The sequence below is a fragment of the Tachypleus tridentatus genome, chromosome 1 (genome assembly GCF_004210375.1).
Source record: "Tachypleus tridentatus isolate NWPU-2018 chromosome 1, ASM421037v1, whole genome shotgun sequence".
Lineage (NCBI taxonomy): Eukaryota > Metazoa > Arthropoda > Merostomata > Xiphosura > Limulidae > Tachypleus > Tachypleus tridentatus.
Window position 1 is genome coordinate 164,161,660 of NC_134825.1, and position 23,538 is coordinate 164,185,197.

Here is a 23,538-nt window from a genome sequence, read left to right on the forward strand (position 1 = left end):
TTATGCACTTTAAGCGAAAGACACAAGTCCATAGATCGTTTCTCATTAAACAAAATATAGATGAAACGCTCTATAAGTGGATTTTGAAGGCTTTGAAATTTATTTGCTGTTACGTGCAGAAAAGTGCAATATGTGCGTACTTGTATTCTTGCCGATTCATGGCTGAAAATAGTTCACCAAAGAGAATTTACAGCCAAATTTGCTGGCAACACGTAAAGACTGATAGGACATATACTAAGATTATATACATGTGTTTAACATTTATGTTTTGTTTAAAAATTTAAGGCCCCTTTATAACATATGCTACATGCCCCGCAATAACTTAATCCGAATTTGTATATATGTACATAAACCAAATCTGAAATGTCTTAACGTAACCGTACTAGCTACAGGACGATTACAAAAGATTCATGTTGTAATATAATCATTGTTCAAATAAAAGAAACAACTTTTCAAGCGATCATACGTAAATACACTTGTCACAGGACATCATTATTAGGCCTAATACTAACGTTTTATTATAAGAGTATCAAGTTACAATCATGCTTTGCTAACTTATAAAAGATGCTCACACCCTAAAACTGGTTTGTTTGTCTTTTGAAATTTTGCGCAAAGCTACACGAAGGCTATCTGCGCTAGCCGTCCCTAATTTAGTAGTGTAAGACTAGAGGGAAGGCAGCTAGTCATCACCACCCACCGCCAACTCTTGGGCTACTCGTTTACCAACAAATAGTGGGATTGATCGACACATTATAACGCTCCCACGGCTGAAAGGGTGAGCATGTTTGGTGCGTCGGGGATTCGAACCCGCGATCCGCAGATTACGAGTCGAACGCCTTAACCCACCTGGCCATGCCGGGCTCTAATAATTGGAAATCGTATCTAAGTTCTATAACATACATGAATAGCTTGTGAAATAACTTAGCTTACATTATTTAAGATTCATTAACACACGAAATACTAATAATGGAGAATAAGGAAAGATAATAATAATACAAAACATTTTAAAATTAACGCTAAATAAAACAGCACACAAAATGCACACTTCTATTTGAAACGTGTTGTACCGCCAACGCATAGGAAGGTATATTAATTACTTCATATTTGGTTAACAAAAAAAAAAGGAGTTTTCAAAAGGAGAACCAAAGCGCAACCTGGTGGCTAAAGTATCAGGCCGGAAATTTGACAATTTGAGGTTCGAGTTGTGTTGTTCTTAAGCACTCTTCTCTCTTTGAACTTTAGGTGCGTTATGAAATTGACATTCAATGAAGTTATTAGATTAAGGATAACTGTTTCTGGTGGAGGGTGCTGCAAATGTTGAATCTTAGGGGTCTCTGTCTTGGCATTTTAGTCCGTTGTTTGTTAGGAGTGTTATTGTAGTCCAAAAATAAATTTTAAGATTATTTTAATTTATGCAAAGAACATAAATGATTACAGAAATAAAGTAAAAACATAATTTTTGTATCACAGGCAAAGAGAAAGTAATTATTGTACTTTTTTGGAAAAAAAAGGAAAAAATAAGATAATCTTCTTATCTTTCACAGGATACTTTTTTTTTATATGGGGTAATAACAACCATTGCTCTTTTCACAACAATGGGTTAGACTGAAATTATGGCGCACGATAAACCTCTTTCAGGAAATACCCACTCTCTCCACTTTCTAATATCGAGATAAAGGACTTTATCAGATTAGAAACAGAGCGTCATCGATTGGGGTGGATGGTAATTTTTCATCATTATCTGACTTCTAAAGACAAACTTACACCGTCCATTATCCTTTCTCACTGTTCTAATATTGTGCCCTTCAAAAGTCTGCCGTATTGATCGACAGAAATGTTTCTTCTCGTCAAAATGCTAAAGTATTTACTTTCGTAAAGTTTAAACCAAAAAATGTAAGGTAATAAATAACTGTTAACATATCTCATGGTTTGTTAGTGGGATTCTTAATAGATGTTTTTGTTGGTTTGTTTATTTTTGTATTTCGCGCGAAGCTATACCAGGGCTATCTGCGTTAGGCTTCTTTAATTTATTAGTGTAAGACTAGAGGGATAGTCTTACGAATAGTGGGATTTACCATAACATTTTAACGCCCCCACGGCTGAAAGGACGAGCACGTTCGGTGCGACGGGGATTCGAAACGCAACATTCGGATTACGAGTCGAACGCCTTAACCCACCTGGCCATGCCGGGGGCCCTCTTAATAGATTGAGCACATAAAAAATACGGGGAAAATAAACATATTTAATTAAATATCATTTTTCTCATAATAAACAGTCTCAAATACGTAAGACGGGTATAACTTATATTCAATATTACTGTATCTCAGTTACACATGCCCAATTATTCTCCGTTAATAATTCATTATTCAAAATGTATTTATTGATGTCAAGGAGTACCATTCGAGAGAGAAAATTCACCTTGGTTTGGTTGTCGTCACAACATATTTAAGTATATTTTTAGATTAGGAATTATAATGGAACTAAGTTCAAATGAAACACGTAAAAAAATGAGAAATATTTCAACCGAAAAGACATAACAGGTTTTGGTTTAAACGCATAAACTCCTCTACTCCTATGTTTTGCAGGGATCTTGATTTTATATTAAGATATATTTCCATTCACTGAACATATGACGTGTAGAGAATATATATGGTCTTGAAGGAACTGAAGAACTGATTTATTGAATGTGATTTTTTCTTCAGTCTTATCATAGTAACGTATTATTATCACTTTACTCGATATGGACTAACACAAACAAGGTTTCACACAAACTGATTGATTCACACATAAATAATTGTAGCACAGAACTTGATCAAAACTAATAACCTACTTTTAGCTATTCTTTCAGACGAGCATTCGCTGAGGAAGTCCAGACGATCAATCGCCCTACATCCGGACTCCAGGTGTTCAGAACAAACGTCATCCTCCAATCCGTCGGAGACAAATTTAGCCATTTGGGATTGGGGGGAATGAATCATATATCTTCCCACTAGAGGGCATTCTCCTGTTGATGGCGCTGATGCTGCAGATCAAGATGGTGAAATATTAACGTTTAGACTATCACTCTCAAATTGTTATAAACTTAACCCATCCACTGATCATATCAGTGGACGTTGGTAACATCCATTATCCTTTTTATTTCCATATCTTTAAAACCTTTTATAAACATGGGTTGGAAGTACGAAGTTTGTCAATAAATAAGTCCGATTATCCAACCATGATGAATCACTTTTTTTTTTAAACGTATCTTTGTCTTCTCAAGTTGTCTCTGCTTAAGGAAATTGTGTTAGGGAAGATCTACTTGTTATAACAACAGCATTTGACGGATAATAGCGATCTCTACAACTCATACAAGGAAACATACTGTGGCTTTTGACTGTGTTTAACCTAGATAACAGAGATCTCTACAAATCATACAAGGAAACATACTGTGGCTTTTGACTGTGTTTAACCTAGATAACAGAGATCTCTACAAATCTTATAAAGAAACACACTGTGGCTTTTGACTGTGTTTAACCTAGATAACAGAGATCTCTACAAATCTTATAAAGAAACACACTGTGGCTTTTGACTGTGTTTAACCTAGATAACAGAGATCTTTACAACTCTTATAAGGAAACACATTGTGGCTTTTGACTGTGCTTAACCCAGATAACAGAGATCTCTACAACTCTTATAAGGAAACACACTGTGGCTTTTGACTGTGTTTAACCTAGATAACAGAGATCTCTACAAATCTTATAAGGAAACACACTGTGGCTTTTGACTGTGCTTAACCTAGATAACAGAGATCTCTACAAATCTTATAAAGAAACACACTGTGGCTTTTGACTGTGTTTAACTTGGATAATAGAGATCTCTACGAATCATACAAGCAAAGATACTGTGGCTTTTAAATATGTTTAACACGGATAATAGTGACCTGTCTTAACCATAGAAGGAACACACCGACTCTTTTGAGTGTGTTTAACTTGGATACTAGGGATCTCTACGAATTATACAAGGAAACACACTGTGGCTTTTGACAGTGTTTAACTTGGATACTAGAGACATGTACTAATCATACAAGGAAACATGCTGTGGCTTTTGACTATGTTTAACATAACACAAGCTGGCTTACTTTCAAGTGTATAAAGCTAAAAATGGAATAGGGCTAAAACTAATTTTTTATTGAAGTCTCACTTAAAATTTAAAATTATCAAATCATTTGAATTCTGACATAAAAAAACAATCTTCACACTGAAGGTAAAAGAACATACAGTGTTTTATTCCACAGTTGGTCAGACTTCAAGCTCTTGTTTTGTTTGTCTCCGTAAGAGAGATAAAGTCAGTAAAAATAACCTAAGAGAGATTCGGTAAAATAAGATCCTTAAACACTGATAATATTTGATATTCAGTAAAATAATCAAACTCAATTGCTTCCAAATATTTTATTCAATATTTGTATATACAAATTTGAGGTCTTACAGTTATTTATAAACTTGCTTGTGAACAAGATAATATAGACGATGGTTTTGCTATAAGACTAGGGATTTCAAAACAGTTCTTTTTACAAATTCATGTTTCTGGCAGTTTTGTTTGAGAATTAAAAAATATATCTAAACTTTAATTATATAGTGGTAATTTTTTTTCCCGGCAGTTCTGAAACAAAGCTTTGCAAATAGTCATGCATGCGAAGTGCGTATTATTGATTTGTCACTATTACCCAATCACACCATCGTGTTTGATTTTTCGCAGAAAAACACAGGTAACTTGTGAGTTTATCAGATATACACAGAAAACAAATACTTACAAGTAAGTGTCGTAAAGAGACTTGTTCTTGAATCAAAGTAGACAGATGTGCACGCTTCGAAAGAACGAGAAGTCATTAGACCTGTAAAGGAAACCTTACGGTCAACATTAATTGTTTGTTTACTCCTATAGCTAAATTTATATCACTGTTACGTAGCAATTACAGCGGTTACTTTTTATCCCCCGCTGGGACAGCGATAGGTCTCTGGATTTACAACGCTAAAATCAGGGATTCAATTTCGTTCGGTGGACACAGCAGATAGCCCAATGTAGCTTTGCTATAAGGAAGAAAAACACACGGCTATTTTTTGATGTCGTAATTATTATGTCTTTGAATGTACTCAATTTCGGTTATTCAGGATAACAAGAATATGAGATAAACAACCCACCTAGAATTATAAAAGAGACAAACATTCAGTTGTGCAAAATGAATTCATACATATTGTTAGATGTACATTACGTGGCCAAAAGTATGTGGACACCCAACCATCACACCCATATTGAACATCTCATTCCAAAAGTATGGGCATTAATAAGGAGTTGGTCCCCACTTTGCTGCTATAACAGACTCCACTCTTCTGCAAGGGTTTTCACTAGATTTTGGAACATGGCTGCAGGGATTCGCATCTATTCAGCCACAAGAGCATTAGTGATGTCGGGTGAGGTCCGGCTCGCAGTCGGCTTTCCAATTCATTCCAAAGGTGTTCGATGGGGTTGAGATCAGGGCTCGGTGCAGACCGGTCAAGTTATTACACGCCAATCTCGCAAGCCATGTCTTTATAGACCTCGCTTTGTGCACGGGGACATTGTCATGCTGCAAGAAAAAAAGAGCCTTTCCCAAACTGTTGCCATAAAGTTGGAAGCACACAATCCTCTAGAATGTCATTGTATGCTGTAGCGTTAAGATTTTTCTTCACTGTAACTAAAGAGCCTAGTCCAAACCATTAAAAACAGCCCCAAACCATTATTCCTCCTCCACAAAACTTTACAGTTGGCACTATGTATTCAGACAGGTTGCGTTCTCCTGGCATCCGTCAAACCTAGATTTGACCATCAGACTGCCAGATAGTGAAGCATGATTCATCACTCCAGAGAACACGTTTCCACTGCTCCAGAGTCTCCAAAGGCAGTATGCTTTACACCACTCTACTAAACGCTTGGCGTTATGCCATGGCGATGTTAGGTTTGTGTGCGGCTGCTAGGCTATGAAAACACATTTGATGAAGCTCCCAATGAACAGTTTTTGTGCTGACGTTGCTTCCAGAGGTAGTTTAAAATTCGGTAGTGAGTGTTGCAACTGTGGACGGACGATTTTTACACGCTTCAGCACTCGACAGTTCCGTTCTGTGAGATTGCGTGGCCTATCACTTCGTGGCTAAGCTGTTGTTTCTACTAGACGTTTCAACTTTACAATAACAGAACTCACAGTTGACCGGGGCAGCTCTAGCAGGGCAGAAATTTGACGAACTGACTTGTTAGAAAGGTGGCATCCTATGAGAGTACCACGTTGAAAGTCACTGCGCTCTTCAGTACAACCCATTTTACTGCCAATGTTTGTCTATGATGATTGTATGGCTGTATGCTTGATTTTATATACCTGTTATCAAGGGGTGTGGCTGAAATAACCAAACCCACCAATTAGAAGGGGTGTCCACATACTTCTGGCCATGTAGTGTATTTGCAGGATACTTTGTTTTTTGGAATTTCGCACAAAGCTACTCGAGTGCTATCTGTGCTAGCCGTCCCTAATTTAGCAGTGTAAGACTAGAAGGAAGGCAACTAGTAATCACCACCCACCGCCAACTCTTGGGCTACTCTTTTACCAACGAATAGTGGGATTGACCGTCACATTATAACGTCCCCACGGCTGGGAGGCGAGCATGTGTGGCGCGAGTCGGGCGCGAAACCGCGACCCTCGGATTACGAGTCGCACGCCTTACGCGCTTGGCCATGCCAGGCCGTTTGCAGGATACAAGAAGCTGGACTGAACAACATCCTAGCTATTAAACAAATGCATGTATTTAATAATACAATACTAAATTACATAATATATTAGATGTAATTAAAGAAAAAAAGCTGAACTAGACGACAATACATAAGTAAAAAGGAAATAATAATAATGTGATAAATCATACACAGCATCGGAAGTACAAAGACAACAAGTATACTGGAGATATTTCAACATTAATTCATATGAAATATTTCAGCTAGGAAGTATTCTGTGAACATACATTCGAATTAATACATCCAAATACACTATGAAACTCTTAATACATCTAAATACACTATAAAACTCTTAATACATCTAAATACACTATGAAACTCTTAATACATCCAAATACACTATGAAACTCTTAATACATCCAAATACACTATGAAACTCTTAATACATCTAAATACACTATGAAACTCTTAATACATCCAAATACACTATGAAACTCTTAATACATCTAAATACACTATGAAACTCTTAATACATCTAAATACACTATGAAACTCTTAATACATCTAAATACACTATGAAACTCTTAATACATCTAAATACACTATGAAACTATTTATTTCCAACTTCAAACACCTGATATTTGTTAATTTGGGAGCTAAGCAATCATATACGTTTTATATTCTACTAGTTAAACATTGTGCACCTTTAGTTCAATATTTAACGTTAATGATACCAGAGACTGTAAATCCTGTTATCAAAAGATTGTATTTTCTCTAAGTATTCACGAACTAATTCATTACATTGAATTTTACGTCTGAGGATTGACAAACTAATTATAGTATCTTGTCTATTGGAAAAAGCTAACACCTATTTTTCAGAATAAAACTCTTTCTAAAAGCTTCAAATCAGATTATAAAACAATAGGACTGTAGAACTGGGTGCGAACGCTTCAAATTCTTTGGTGTTTTTTTTAATTTCGTGCAAAGCTACACGAGAGCTATCTGCACTAGCCATCCTTAGTTTAGCAGTGTACGACTAGAGGGAGGGCAGCTAGTCATCACCACCCACTGCCAACTCTTGGGCTATTCTTTTACCAACGAATAGTGGGATTGACCATAACATTATAATGCCCGCAGTGCTGAAAGGGCGAGCATGTTTGGTGCGACGAGGATTCGAACCCGCGACCCTCAGATTACGAGTCGAACGCCTTAACACACCTGGCCATGTCTGGTCTATTATTTTGACTGATGTCAAAGGTTTTAATTTAAAAAAATGAAGGAACCTTTGAACATATTTTTAAAGATGATATGTCACAGAAGTCAAAAAAGTGACATTTAGTTGCATGACCTAAAAGTCAAAAAAAACATCTGGCTATTGGACTGCAATGTAATATATTTTGACAATTTAAAATCTATATATATCGTCTTAGGTTTTGGGGCATTCTTAAAAACCATATATATTCCCTCTTCTTTTAAGTCCTTCTTGCTTGCGTATCTCCAAAGGTTAACATATTTAACAAACTATAAAACAATACTTATAAATCAAAGGAAAACGAAGAAATAGGTGAATATATATTGTAAGGAGAAATAGGCGAACTATCAGATATAACTGTGGCAAATGAAATAAATAAGCTAGTAAGTGATTTTTACATCATAGGAATAGAGACAACAAAATTTAACATTTGTATGTATGAAACAGCAAATAAGTTACAACAACAAATATTTAACGTAATGTATTTAAAGAGAAACACGATTGAAAAATCATATACGAAATCTTGTGATAAGTTAACTTATAACATCTCTATAACAAACTAAGGACTACGTGTTTATATTTCTTAGCACTACAGCCGGGCCCCAAAGGACTTTAATGTGTGCTCTCCGGTTTTTTTTCGTCAAAGCTTTCGAACCATTCATTGGACGTCTGTGTTATCTGCTTTAAATACCCTTGTTTTGGGATTCATCACCCGGAAGGTATATCTGTTTCGCATCGTCACTAATGTGTTTCATGGACATAGGTAATATATAAGTACACGGTGACACACGTGACATACGGTACTTGGCCAGTTAATAAGAACATGAAAACATTGCCCAAATCCTCAGTTTTATTGAACAACTAACTTTCTTTATTTTTCCCCTCTAAGAAAACGATTCGCCTTTCTGAATACTAAAGTTCAATAGTTATCCAATCAATGAACCGCAGATAATCTTGCAGTGAAGGGGAATGATTTATGACGACTTTCACTGCGTTATTTTATTTTTTGAAAGGTGTCTTGTATTTGTAATATCACGATGTACGTATACATAATCTAGTATTTTTCTTAAGAAAGAAAGTTTTCAAATCTGGAAGTTAATAGTCTAATCCGTCATTTGAATAAAACTGCTCAAAACAACTTATAAGTTCATATCAGGAAAGAATTATCGATGCCATTGACGGATATCATGTTGCCGTAAAGACAGTAATATAATATAGGTTATTCAGTGAGTAACCTTTTGATTTGGTCATACATATTGCTGTCATAATAACTTGCTTTTTTCTATACATCTGATGAATCCCTACATTCCCTTACAGAAACCAGCTGAAAGAGGTACACAAGCGTCCTTTGAATTAAAACGTTAGGCATAAAGTAAGTAGATTTTAAAATACTGCGTGTAAAGTACTGCTTGTTCCTTTTGTCACGTTATTAATTTTATTAGTGCATCAGCAGAGATGTAGAAAATTTGAAACAGCTCAAAATTATCGGGAGACTCATGTTCGTAAATGAAAGTTAATAAACATATCGTCAAAAATTAATGTAAGCACAAATGTAATTGAGAATACCGTGTTACTAAAGCCAGTAGCCCGGCATGGCCAGGTAGGTTAAGGCGTGAGACTCGTAATCTGAGAGTCGCGTGTTCGAATCCCCGTTGCATTAAACATGCTCGTCCTTTCAGCCGTGAAGGCTTTATAATGTGACGGTCAATCCCACTATTCGTTGGTAAAAGAGTAGCCCAAGAGTTGGCGGTGGGTGGTGATGACTAACTGCCTTCCCTCTAGTCTTACACTGCTATATTAGGGACTGCTAGCGCAGATAGCCCTCTTGCAGCTTTGCGCGAAATTAGCAAAAGTTTTGTCCAACATAAAATCGACTATACACAGCTTGAACAACGTCTAAATTAGTCTGATTCTTTTATCTTCCGTTTCACCAGGCTTTAAACACTTACTGCGTGGAAAAGTTGATTTAAAGAAGGCAAGTGTTGGCGATAATAATCATTTTTATTGTAAAATTTATGTTTTTGTTATTGTGTAATGTGAGTTTTAATGGTGATGAAACAGACAAAACAAAGAAATCTAAATTAACACCACGTAGTTATTAAGCACCTATAACAAAATGTGATTTTGATTTTACCTATAAAAGCTATCGCTACGAAAAAAAATGTATATTATGCAAATAAAACTATGCATAAATTTGATTTATACTGTATATAAGATGTGTAATAACTTTGGTAATTTTGTTGATGTAAGTATTCTTAGTATGAAATATGCATAGCACGTGCGTTTACTAAGATGAACTCTATAAAATAAATCATTTGAAGTCTTATATTCTCTTGATGTTTATCACAAACCTTTACTGCTGAGAACGAGAGCTCAAACAAAACGATTGGTACTGTTCATCAGACGGATACCCTATCACCATCTATACTGCTCATCAAACAGATATCCCATCACTATCTGTACCGCTTGGTCATCAGACAGATATCCCCGTCACCATCTGTACTGCTCATCAAACAGGTATCCTATCACCATCTATACTGCTCATCAAACAGATTACTCCATCACCGTCTATACTGCTCATTAGACAGGTATCCCCATCACAATCTGTACTGCTCATCAAACAGGTATCCTATCACCATCTGTACTGCTCATCATACAGGTATCCTATCACCATCTATACTGCTCATCAAACAGATTACTCCATCACCGTCTATACTGCTCATCAAACAGATTACTCCATCACCGTCTATACTGCTCATCAAACAGATTACTCCATCACCGTCTATACTGCTCATCAAACAGATTACTCCATCACCGTCTATACTGCTCATCAAACAGGTATCCTATCACCATCTATACTGCTCATTAGACAGGTACCCCCATCACAATCTGTACTGCTCATCAAACAGGTATCCTATCACCATCTGTACTGCTCATCAAACAGGTATCCTATCACCATCTGTACTGCTCATCATACAGGTATCCTATCACCATCTGTACTGCTCATCAAACAGGTATCCTATCACCATCTGTACTGCTCATCATACAGGTATCCTATCACCATCTGTACTGCTCATCATACAGGTATCCTATCACCATCTGTACTGCTCATCATACAGGTATCCTATCACTATCTGTACTGCTCATCATACAGGTATCCCCGTCACCATCTGTACTGCTCATCATACAGGTATCCCCATTATCACTTGTACTGTTCGTCAGACGGATATCCCTATTATCATTTGTACTGCTCATCAGCGAGATATCCTATCACCATCTGTACTGCTCATCAGATCGATACACCTTCAGTATCTGGTGCTATTTAACAGACGGGTACTCCTTCAGTAGATGGTGCTATTTAACAGACGGGTACTCCTTCAGTAGCTGGTGCTATTTAACAGACGGGTACTACTTCAGTAGCTGGTGCTATTTATCAGACGGATACTGGCCACCATCTCCCAGCAGGGATTCTAAGGTTTCAGTAAGAGTTTTGAGTGGATTTGTAAAACACAAGTTAAAAATATTTTCTGATTATGAAAATATTTCGAATTTTACTAAAATTCACGAGAGTGAGAGAGCAAACAGATAAATATATTTATATACATCAAGTGATACATTGAAGAAACAGTGAAAACAACGAAGAGCAAAAGTCTAGTAGGTTACGAATATATACAACGTGGCTCGTTTTTGGTGAAACTGAACAATTCACGTTGGACACAAGTTACAAATAATAAATACGCTAACGTACTGAGATACTGTATTCTTATGATGGGTAGAAGGGATGGGTTTAAAGTATAGAACAAAGTTTCCACCTTCTTAAGTCTCTCTTTGTTAACCTGAAGATGACCTAAGAAGGTCAAAACGTTGTTCTCTACTTTATTTTAATTAAAGTTTTAATTCCAAAACTAGTCGTCTTGAGAATATATTTTTACTTCAACTGGGTTTCTCGTCATCACGAAATACTCAGATATTGTCGTTTGGAAACAGTGCTGTTAACTGCTAGTCGGACTCGGTGCGAAACTGATTCATAGTAGTTGGTTAATTAGAACCAGCGGTATAACTATTGTTTATCGTAACATATAACCAGAGGTGTAACTATTGTTCATCCAAACACATATACAATCACACAATGGCCTTTTTAAAAGCAGGAATAACAGGGGGCGACACGAATTTATATTTTAACTGAATAAGGGAAATTAATTTACTTTTACTTTTTTTACCGTTAGAAAGGCGAGTGGATTCCAATTATTGGAAATTCCCACGACATAAAACGCATAGAGAAATATGGGCTTACTTACCTTGTTGGATTTCCATAATTTGCTGGGTGCGTCGGTGCACTTTCATACAGACAAAACCTGTTTTGCTGAAATAAAAATAAATGTAAACTGAAACTGATCATCCATTCTCCTTACACTGGTATTGACAAACTCCTTAAAATCTAAATAAATGCACGACAGCGGTTTTAAAATTCAGTAGGTAATTTTTAACGTATTTCATTAATCACATTGCATGAATAATAAATCAGGCGAAACTAAGAAACCATAAGCTAGCACGAAAAATAAAATTATCTAATCACTGATAAAATACATCTTTTTAATTATGGGTACTTAATATACGCATGTGATATTCTTAACGACAATTTAGTTTAATGTTTCATTACTTAAAGAAGGGTTAGGAACAGACAAGTATTCTTAAGAACATACTTGCTTATTTGAAAAACAATGGGCGGAGTCGTAAAATCCACATTTTTCGAAAGAAATAAGAATCTACAACTGCTCATAAAACATGACAATTTTATTTGTTTCTGTAATTCGTCGAGCGCGTTAAGGCGTGCGCTTCGTAATCTGAGGGTCGCGGGTTCGAGCCCGAGTCGCGCCAAAATGCTCGCCCTCCCAGCCGTCGGGGCGTTATAATGTGACGGTCAATCCCACTATTCGTTGGTAAAAGAGTAGCCCAAGAGTTGGCGGTGGGTGGTGATGACTAGCTGCCTTCTCTCTAGTCTTACACTGCTAAATTAGGGACGGCTAGCACAGATAGCCCTCGAGTAGCTTTTTGCGAAATTCCAAACAACAACAACAACAATTCTGTAATTCGTAAGTTAACGTTCTGTACTTAATGGGTAGCTAGCAAAACAAACTACTTATTTTTTTCTCACAGCGTTGTTAAAGGTCGAGAGTGTCTTATTGGTTAGGGAGCTCGAACTGTGAATTCGAAGATTCAGGATTCGTGACCCGTTGCCGCAAAAACGCTATCCGCGGTTTGGGACCGTGGGGTCGCTGCAAGATAATATGAAGCATACCGTAAGTTAACGCACAGAACGGGAATCTGAGTGAGTTTAAGAAAGTTATTGGTCTCTGGTCAACTTCTCATGGATTAGAGAATTATAACATTTTAATTCTTCAGAAAATGATTGGAGTAAGAAGGGATAGTGGCTGCCTTTCTAACCTCAGTCGCTATGGAGACAACAAGACCTTCTATGGTCATCACGCGTTATAATAAGATATGTGGAGACAGTGTAATGTCCAAAATAAACAGACCGTTTCGGTGTGTGTTTTGGACCGGCATGGTCAGGTTGTTAGGACGCTTGACTCGTAATCTGAGGGTCGCAGGTTCGAATCCCCGTCATACTAAACATGCTCGCCCTATCGGTCGTGAGGACGGTATAATGTGACAGTATAATGTATAATGTGACAGTATAATGTATCATGTGACTAGCTGCCTTCCCTCTGCTAAATTAGGGAGGGATAGCGCAGATAGCACTCGTATAGCTATGCGTGAAATCCATAAAAACAAACAAAGAAACAAACAGGCGTGTGTTTGGGAAAGGAATATAAAGACAGAAATTCAACGAAAGGAAGTGAGGGTTTGAATCCCACTTCGCTTCGGTTGTTTTCCCAACTATATTTAGGTTCTGCTTGTGTTTCTATTAATATGGCCTGGCATGGCCTAGCGCGTTAAGGCGTGCGCTTCGTAATCTAAGGGTCGCGGATTCGCGCCCGAGTCGCGCCAAACATGCTCGCCCTCCCAGTCGTGGGGGCGTTATAATGTGACGGTCAATCCCACTATTCGTTGGTAAAAGAGTAGCCCAAGAGTTGGCGGGGGGTGGTGATGACTAACTGCCTTCCCTCTAGTCTTAAACTACTAAATTAGGGACGGCTAGCACAGATAGCCCTCGAGTAGCTTTGTGCGAAATTCCAAAACAAACAATTCTATCAATAATTATTTCAAACAAACGTAAACATAATCAACTGCTGTTTATTATCGCTAATCAATAACACACAAACCCAAAAATGGGTTTTTACTTTCTCCCTAAACCTCTCTCGGTTTGTCTTCTTCACACACACCAAAGGACTTAACTTTTGGTTAAACGGTAAGTTAATTTTAACTGCAATTCTGAATGTGGAACAATTATCATAATTGTATCTCAGAACGGCTGGTATAGGTATTAAAACTTTTATTGTTCTCTCCTTATACAATGAGATACAATTTTATTTCAAGTGGTTTTCTTGTCATCAAGAATTATCATAAATGTTTTTGATCGGTTTTAAATTAAATTTTAAATCACACGTTTCATGTTATTTAGTTTTAATAATTTATATATATTTTTAAACGCTGGTGTTTTGACTGTTTTATTAGCATTTTGTCAACTTTTCCTTGGAGTAAAGACAATATAAAGGAATATCCAGAACATATGTTTGCAGGAATACCTAAGTTCAATTTAACTCTGAAAGAATAACCATAAATACGTTGAATTTAATTTTGTAAGAATAACCAAAACATATGTTCAATTTAATTTTGTAAGAATAACTAGAACATACATTGAATTTAATTTTCTAAAAATAACCAGAAGATATGTTGAATTTAATTTTGTAAGAATAACCAGAACATATGTTGAATTTAATGTGTGAATAACTAGAACATACGTTGAATTTAATTTTGTAAGAATAACTACAACATATGTTGAATTTAATGTTATGTGAATAACTGGAACATATGTTGAATTTAATTTTGTAAGAATAACCAGAATATATGTTGAATTTAATTTTGTAAGAATAACCAGAAGATATGTTGAATTTAATTTTGTAAGAATAACTAGAACATATGTTGAATTTAATTTTGTAAGAACAACCAGAACATATGTTGAATTTAATTTTGTAAGAACAACCAGAACATATGTTGAATTTAATGTTATGTGAATAACTAAAACATATGTTGAATTTAATTTTGTAAGAATAACCAGAAGATATGTTGAATTTAATTTTGTAAGAATAACCAGAAGATATGTTGAATTTAATTTTGTAAGAACAACCAGAACATATGTTGAATTTAATGTTATGTGAATAACTAGTACATATGTTGAATTTAATTTTCTAAGAATAACCAGAAGATATGTTGAATTTAATTTTGTAAGAATAACCAGAGCATATGTTGAATTTAATTTTGTGAGAATAACCAGAAGATATGTTGAATTTAATTTTGTAAGAATAACTAGAACATATGTTGAATTTAATTTTGAAAAAATAACCAAAACATATGTTGAATTAAATTTGTAGGAATAACCAGAACATATGTTGAATTAAATTTGTAAGAATAACCAGAACATATGTTGAATTTAATTTTGTAAGAATAACTAGAACATATGTTGAATTTAATTTTGTAAGAATAACCAGAAGATATGTTGAATTTAATTTTGTAAGAATAACTAGAACATATGTTGAATTTAATTTTGTAAGAACAACCAGAACATATGTTGAATTTAATTTTGTAAGAACAACCAGAACATATGTTGAATTTAATGTTATGTGAATAACTAAAACATATGTTGAATTTAATTTTGTAAGAATAACCAGAAGATATGTTGAATTTAATTTTGTAAGAACAACCAGAACATATGTTGAATTTAATGTTATGTGAATAACTAGTACATATGTTGAATTTAATTTTCTAAGAATAACCAGAAGATATGTTGAATTTAATTTTGTAAGAATAACCAGAGCATATGTTGAATTTAATTTTGTGAGAATAACCAGAAGATATGTTGAATTTAATTTTGTAAGAATAACTAGAACATATGTTGAATTTAATTTTGAAAAAATAACCAAAACATATGTTGAATTAAATTTGTAGGAATAACCAGAACATATGTTGAATTAAATTTGTAAGAATAACCAGAACATATGTTGAATTTAATTTTGTAAGAATAACTAGAACATATGTTGAATTTAATTTTGTAAGAATAACCAGAGCATATGTTGAATTAAATTTTGTGCGAATAACCAGAACATATGTTGAATTTAAAGTTGTGCAAATAACCAGAACTTATGTTGAATTTCATTTTGTGAGAATAACCAGAAGATATGTTGAATTTCATTTTGTGAGAATAACCAGAACATGTATTCAATTTTGTGAGAATAACCAGAACATATATTCAATTTTGTAAGAATAACCAGAACATATCTACAATTTAACTTTACAGATGGAATGTTATAGAAAAAAACATCATTTGCTAAAAGACAACAAACACTAACAAAATAACCTAAACTTCTGTTAAAACAAGCTTGAAATGACAGAAGATCGTAAGTACATATATTTCAGTTACTTAGTTGACTGAATGACTTACATAGAACCTGAATATATCTACATGAACACAAGTTGAAAATTGACTTTAAAACAACTCTATTTCTAATTAAATCATCAGAGAGATAATAATTGCATATTTATTAATATTACAATTTCAATAAAATATAATTATTTTATGGATACAAAATAAAAGCGGAATATGGGAATGATAATAATTCTTTTTCTTTTGAAATTATAAACATTTTTTGTTACACAGAATTGTTTTCAGTTCATCACACATAAGACATACTTAAGTAGTGTTTTTCCTTATTTTTATATATAAAATCGAAAAGTTAAATTAAACAGGCGTAAGTTACTTAATTTTCATAATTCGGTTTTCTCAAACGAATCGCTTTTAAAAGGACACAGAAAAGTATATTACGTATCACTTTTATGTCTTTTTTCCATTATAAAACTGTCTATAGAACCACTTCAACAATGTTCCTTTTAGTATTATGTTGTTAAAGTGCTCCACGTAGTAGGTAAGTGATTTATATTCTAACACCTCAGTGACTCTGTTTAAGGGTTTTTTTCCGTGTAAGACGGTTTAAACTGCCTGTCGAAGGGCTTCTGCTCGAAATGTTGAAATAATAATAAAATATTTGTTACAGACGTGTGTTTTACCAATGTTGAACACTTTTTTTATTATTTGTTTGTTTTTTGAATTTCGCACAAAGCTATTCGAGGGATGTCTGTGCTAGCCGTCCCTAATTTAGCAATGTAAGACTAAAGGGAAGACAGCTAGTCATCACCACCCACCGCCAACTCTTGGGCTACTCTTTTACCAACGAATAGTGGGATTGACCGTAACATTATAACGCCCCCACGGCTGAAAGGGCGAGCATGTGTAGCGCGACGGGGATGCGAAACCGCGACCCTCAGATTACGAGTCGCACCCCTTAACACGCTTGTTCATGTCGGGCTTTTTATTATTTTTAAAAGTATTTGTTTATTTTGAATTTTCGAGCAAAGCTACTCAAGGACTATCTGCACTAGCCGTCCCTAATTTAGCAGTGTAAAACTAGAGGGAAGTCAGCTAGTCATTACCACCCACAGCCAATTCTTTGGTTGCTCTTTTGCAAACGAATAGTGGGATTGACTATTCCCCACGGCTGAAAGGACGAGCATGTTTGGTACGACGGGAATTCGAACCGGCGACCCTCAGATTATGAGTCGAACGCCTTAACCCACCTGGCCTTGCCGGGCCGTTTTAAAAGTAACATCTTTCATTTGCTCACATTTCTAGTACATCAAACATTCAAACATTATATGGTTGTCGGTTTTGGGAAGAAAAGCCGGCAAGCTTTTATCATGTCTTTTTTTATACAACCATTAAGTATCTAATTACGACCACTGGTTATAAATCCACACAGAATATAAAACAACAAATTGAATTTCCCTATGCGGTTGCCTATGGTTTTATCCTGTTAGTTTGTGGTTTTACCTATAGATGAAAATCTCCGCGCATATTGCAACATTAATGTAAGATTGCGACGAGCAGAGCATTTTTTGTAATACGAAAATTACAACAAAAAAGTTCTCTTAATATGCCGTGCAGAAGATTTTGACAAACACAGTTCGCCAGTTGTTGATAATTTAAAGTTATTAGCTGCTTATCAAATAAAAGAAAAATCAATGAATTGATGTTAATATCTCGAAATCTCTTTAAGGTTCTGGAAGCTCAATGGAGAAATAATTACAGACCCTTTCTCGTCGTAATAAACGTATCTAGTCAAGATTACGTTACAGAAGACGACGAAATATCCTATTATGATTCTGGTTAATTGTGAGTAAAGAATCAATCATCCTTACAAAATGTCTAAATAACACTAAATTGTGAAGAGCTGCGCCTGATAAAAGGAAAACATCATGTGTTTCCATTACGGATATTATGAACAGTGTGTTGAAGACAAGGCGTAAGTTGATAGTCCACCAAGGAACAATTCTTTCTCGTTGTGTAACGAACGTTGTCCTCAGTAAGACAAACAACTGAAACAATGGACGAATTGACACTTCTTCGTACATATAAGCAAACGCACATTTATCAGAAGAAGTAGTTTGGCCTTACAAAAGGGATGGACGTTGTCGGTTAGGCCTATCGTTCGTCTATGCCATTAACTTTAATTTACGCTTAGAGTTTGAAAGGAATATAAGAACAGCATTTCAGATGTCAAGTCTCAGCTTTTATAGAAATACTGTTATACACATACTTTCTCGTACAACTTAATCAGTAAGTTATAAATTAATGGTTAAAATTAATGTCTTCCAAAAGTGTAATCCTTTGGTCTTGAAACTAGTTTAATCGGCCATAAAAGCAACATACTATATCATTTTACTAATAAGTTGTTTTTGCTCGTTTGGTCTCTTGGGAAGTAACACATACATATATTTAGTCGTTTATTAAATACTTTGCTGATTTAAGCGATAAACTGCGCATTAGAATATCTGTGCTGTACGCAACGCTGAGATTCGACCCCTTTTTTCAGTGTTATGGGCCTACAACTTTACTAATGAACGACTGGAGAGCGGGGAGGGTTCACCTCAGAGTGGATGGAAACTTACCAAAGAGATGTAGTCTGGACGACAAATCTTGTTGCATCTTCAGTAGCTTGATCAACACTGTTACAAACAGCTCGTGTTTGCAACTCCTCGCTAGTACTGTTATACACGTGAAAAGACGTATTGGGGTCACTAAACACGTATGTCCACGAGGTGTCAAGTGTCCTCCACCGGTCGGCCGCTGAGATCCAACTTGGAAAGTGACATTTTCCGTGAGGATGACGAACTGAATGATGAAAACAAAAGGTCACAAATATATTAGAAAACCAATCAGTCTTTAGAATTAAAAAGGTTAGTATGATCAAAGCCCAAGGTTCCACTATGCCTCTCAAGAACTAGGACTGGAGCTGCCTTACAATATTATACGAGAAAATTATGATGTGAAAATTTAATTCATATATACATGTTTAATGTATACAACTAGCGCCACATATTGTGATATTAACCGTTTTTATACTTCGATCATTGAAGACGTATTTCAACAAAGTGAATATAACGTCACATACCACAATGCTCGTTTGTTTATGATTGAACACAAAGCTACACAATGAGCTAGCTATCTGTGCTCTGCCCACAACGGCTATCGAAACCCGTTTTAAGCGGTGTGAGTTCGCAGACATACCGTTGTATCATTGGGGAGCATACCACAGTAATTCACATTTACCACTCTTTAGGATAATGCATATTTAAAACGATTGATTTGGTTTAAATTTCGTGCAAAGCTAGAAGAAGGCTATCTGCGCTAACCTTTCATAATTTAAACATTTAAGACTGGAGGAAAGGCAGCTAGTCATTTCCACCAACCGTCAACTCTGGGGTACTCTTTTTACCAACGAATAGTGTGATTGACCATACGTTATAACTCTCCCACAGCTAAATGAACAAGCATATTTGGTATTCAAAACGGAAACATAAATACATTTCTTTGAAGTAATGTACGGTAAGTAATATTTGTAACGCTCATTGTAACACCCACAAATCTCACAAAACTTTGGAATAAGTGTTATTTAAATTTGCCAATTATTTGAAGTAACATATCGTATTGAATTCAGAAAATAATATTTATCTCTACACTGCTTTTGAAACACAACAAACTAAAACAATCTCTCTGGCTTACACGCGAAACAGGTGAAAACAGGCGAGTGTTTAGTTTTTCTAAGCAGGTTACTGAAACAAGCGAACAGTTTTCTGACTCTAACCGTACGTGCTCGTGTTGACAGAGAAATCTATTGATCAAAATTGGTCCATGAGAAAAACCCATTGTGATCTCATATATTTCATCATAGAGGGCGCTGCTAAAACGGAAATGTTAAAAAAATTACCCTAATTTCTTCTATAATCACTTTTACTCTTAAGTGCTCATGACTCTTATACAACTCTCATAATTCATATTATGTGAACCTTCTAGCTGTTCACTTGTTAGTTTCTGGAGAGGGATCTGGTGGATGAAAACCCTTGTCACAGTATACTCCTTTGTTTTTGACAATCAAGTTAAACTCTTTAAATATCACATACACTTTGTTCTTTCGATTGCACTTCAGGCTTGTAGTCATGGGTGAAAATATTGGGCAAACAGTGCCAAAGCACGGAATAGCTTATTACGACACCTCTTACAGTTCTCAGAAGCTTACACGTTACCCTACGAAGGCTGACAATTTATCAACTGAAATACAAGTGTTGTTATAGGTGTGATAAGTAACGTAGACTAACTGTTAAACGATAAAAACAACTTAAACCGAACACTTGAAAGAAATATTTTTCTTCTTACGGGTCAACTGGGAAGCTTAAAATAACTATAACATTACTTGCTATTTGTTATCAGTTTAAACTAAATCAATAGCAACAGCTAATAAGCCTAAATAAAAGGCTTACTTTATAGTCCCATCTGTTGAAAAATGTACGGAAGTAAGTAAGTTAGAACATACGGCGAGAAACACCTTGATATAATAATTATCACCTGACACTTGTAAGATCAACTACACAACTATAAACTATTCTTCCGTGACGGCCATTGGAAGTAAAATCTTTAAGTATGATAATGCGGTAAATAACATATCAGTTAAGGAGTCGCATGACATATCATCCTCTCAGTGTGAATATAGCTCACTTCCTTACGTTGTCTGACCACCACTACTCATCGTAAACTGTTGAAGATCACAATCCTTACGTTGACTGACCACCACTTACTCATCGTAAAGTAATGAAGGTCACATCCTTACGTTGACTGACCACCACCTACCACCACTTACATCGTGAACTAATGAAGATCAATCTTTACGCTGACTGACCACCACCTACACATCGTAAACCAATGAAGATCACAATCCTTACGTTGACGACCACCACCTGACTGACCACCACCTACTCATCGTAAACTAATGAAGATCACCTCCTTACGTTGAGTGACCACCACTTACTCATCGTGAACTAATGAAGATCACAATCCTTACGTTAACTGACCACCACTTACTCATCGTAAAGTAATGAAGGTCACATCCTCACGTTGACTGACCACCACCTACTCATCGTAAACTAATGAAGATCATAATCCTTACGTTGACTGACCACCACTTACTCATCGTAAAGTAATGAAGGTCACATCCTTACGTTGACTGACCATCACCTACTCATCGTAATCTAACGAAGGTTTGCGTTATTAATGAGTGAAAATCATAAATTCCTAGAATTTCAAAAGAATTACAAGACATTGGATTACATATTGTGCTAAGTCTCGTAATACAACATATATGAATTTCAAACTAAATAAAACATCATGTAAATACGATATTAACATTGATAACAGGAAGCTGCGACTAACGATTTCTCTATCCTAATGGATAATGATCACATTAAAGAGCATTTTAAAATATTCTAAGCAATGTTATTAAAGACAGAGCCGATGTTATTATCAGCAATTTCTTTAAATATGTTAAAGCCTTTTGATGTTGAAGCCATAGAAAAGTTTCGTTTTAATAATATTTCAACTTAATGTTCTTATTAAGAAAATTAAGAGTCTTTCATCAAATGTTTCAAGAGGTTTTTATAATTCTAGGCAAATTAACATTTTAAATTAGTAAACACGGATATTCCTATGACAGTGCCTCTCGTACAAATGAACAATGATTCACTGTAAACGAATCCCTGAATGTATGTGTTACCCAACAGCACATTCGTACACTTTGACCAACATGTTTTTTCCAAGGAATACAAGAAAATATCGATTGGAAGTAACTCGGTTTATTTGTTTGTTTTGAATTTTGCGCAACGCTACACGAAGGCTATCTGCGTTAGCCGTCCCTAATTTAGTAGTGTAAGACTAGAGGAAAGGCAGCTAACTGACCACCAAGTAACGTCATCACCATCCACCGCCAACTCTTGAGCTACTCTATTACTAACGATTAGTGGGATTGACCGTCACATTATAACGCTCCCACGGCTGAAAGGGCGAGCATGTTTGATGTGAAGGGGATTCGAATCCGAGACCCTCAGATTGTGAGTTGAACGCCCTAACTACCTGGCCATGCTGGGTCAGGTAACTAAGATCCACAATTAGGGATTTGGCATCTATTCGAACTTGAATTTTCGCGCATAATCCTAGTAAGAAAGACTGTAATAAAGCTTGGAACATCTGTAGCGTTTGTGGATATATTGAAAATATTCTTAAGCCTAACTCAAGATCTTCTGGGCATAATTGACCAAACTTATCCACCGGAACTCACTTTGGAAAACAGGTATTTTACTTAAAACTAAACATAATGTCGTAATTTAGATAACAGCGTCATTTATCAAACATTCGAATTCAAGATTTCACTAAACAGGACCATTTTAACTAGAAGCTGTAAACATTCCTTTGCCGAATAGAAATATATGACATACGTTATGTTACAATGTTTACCGCTGAAAGTTTATTAGATACAATAGAAGATGACGTACATTGAAAGTCTTCGTGAAAATAATCATATCTTTGAACAAATTCGGTTTCTTCCACCGACCAGAATACATAAAAAAGGTTACATTTACAATTATTAAGAAAAAATAAAAGCCATACTTCGCCGGTTTCGGTGTTACATACAAAGTGACTAAATGATGGTATCTCTAGTGTCTCGGTGTTACATACAAAGTGACTAAGTGATGGTATCTCTAGTGTCTCGATGTTACATACAAAGTGACTTAGTGCCCGTATCTCTAGAGTCTCGGTGTTACATACAAAGTGACTTAGTGCCCGTATCTCTAGAGTCTCGGTGTTACATACAAAGTGACTTAGTGTCGGTATCTCTAGAGTCTCGGTGTTACATATAAAGTGACTTAGTTCCCGTATCTCTAGAGTCTCGGTGTTACATACAAAGTGACTTAGTGCCCGTATCTCTAGAGTC

General features: G+C 35.6%; 1 protein-coding gene across 3 annotated transcripts in view; it reads right to left on the minus strand.

Annotated features, from left to right (window-relative positions):
- Positions 1-23,538, minus strand: part of LOC143229670 (uncharacterized) — a 208,038-nt gene that overhangs the window by 10,690 nt on the left and 173,810 nt on the right. For all 3 annotated transcript variants that reach the window (XM_076462344.1, XM_076462322.1, XM_076462333.1), the window contains exons 8-11: positions 19,169-19,391; positions 12,286-12,350; positions 4,793-4,873; positions 2,831-3,022 (exon numbers count right to left, since the gene is read on the minus strand). In XM_076462344.1, the coding sequence (XP_076318459.1) occupies positions 2,831-3,022; positions 4,793-4,873; positions 12,286-12,350; positions 19,169-19,391 (561 nt within the window). The remainder of the gene's footprint in view (positions 1-2,830; positions 3,023-4,792; positions 4,874-12,285; positions 12,351-19,168; positions 19,392-23,538) is intronic.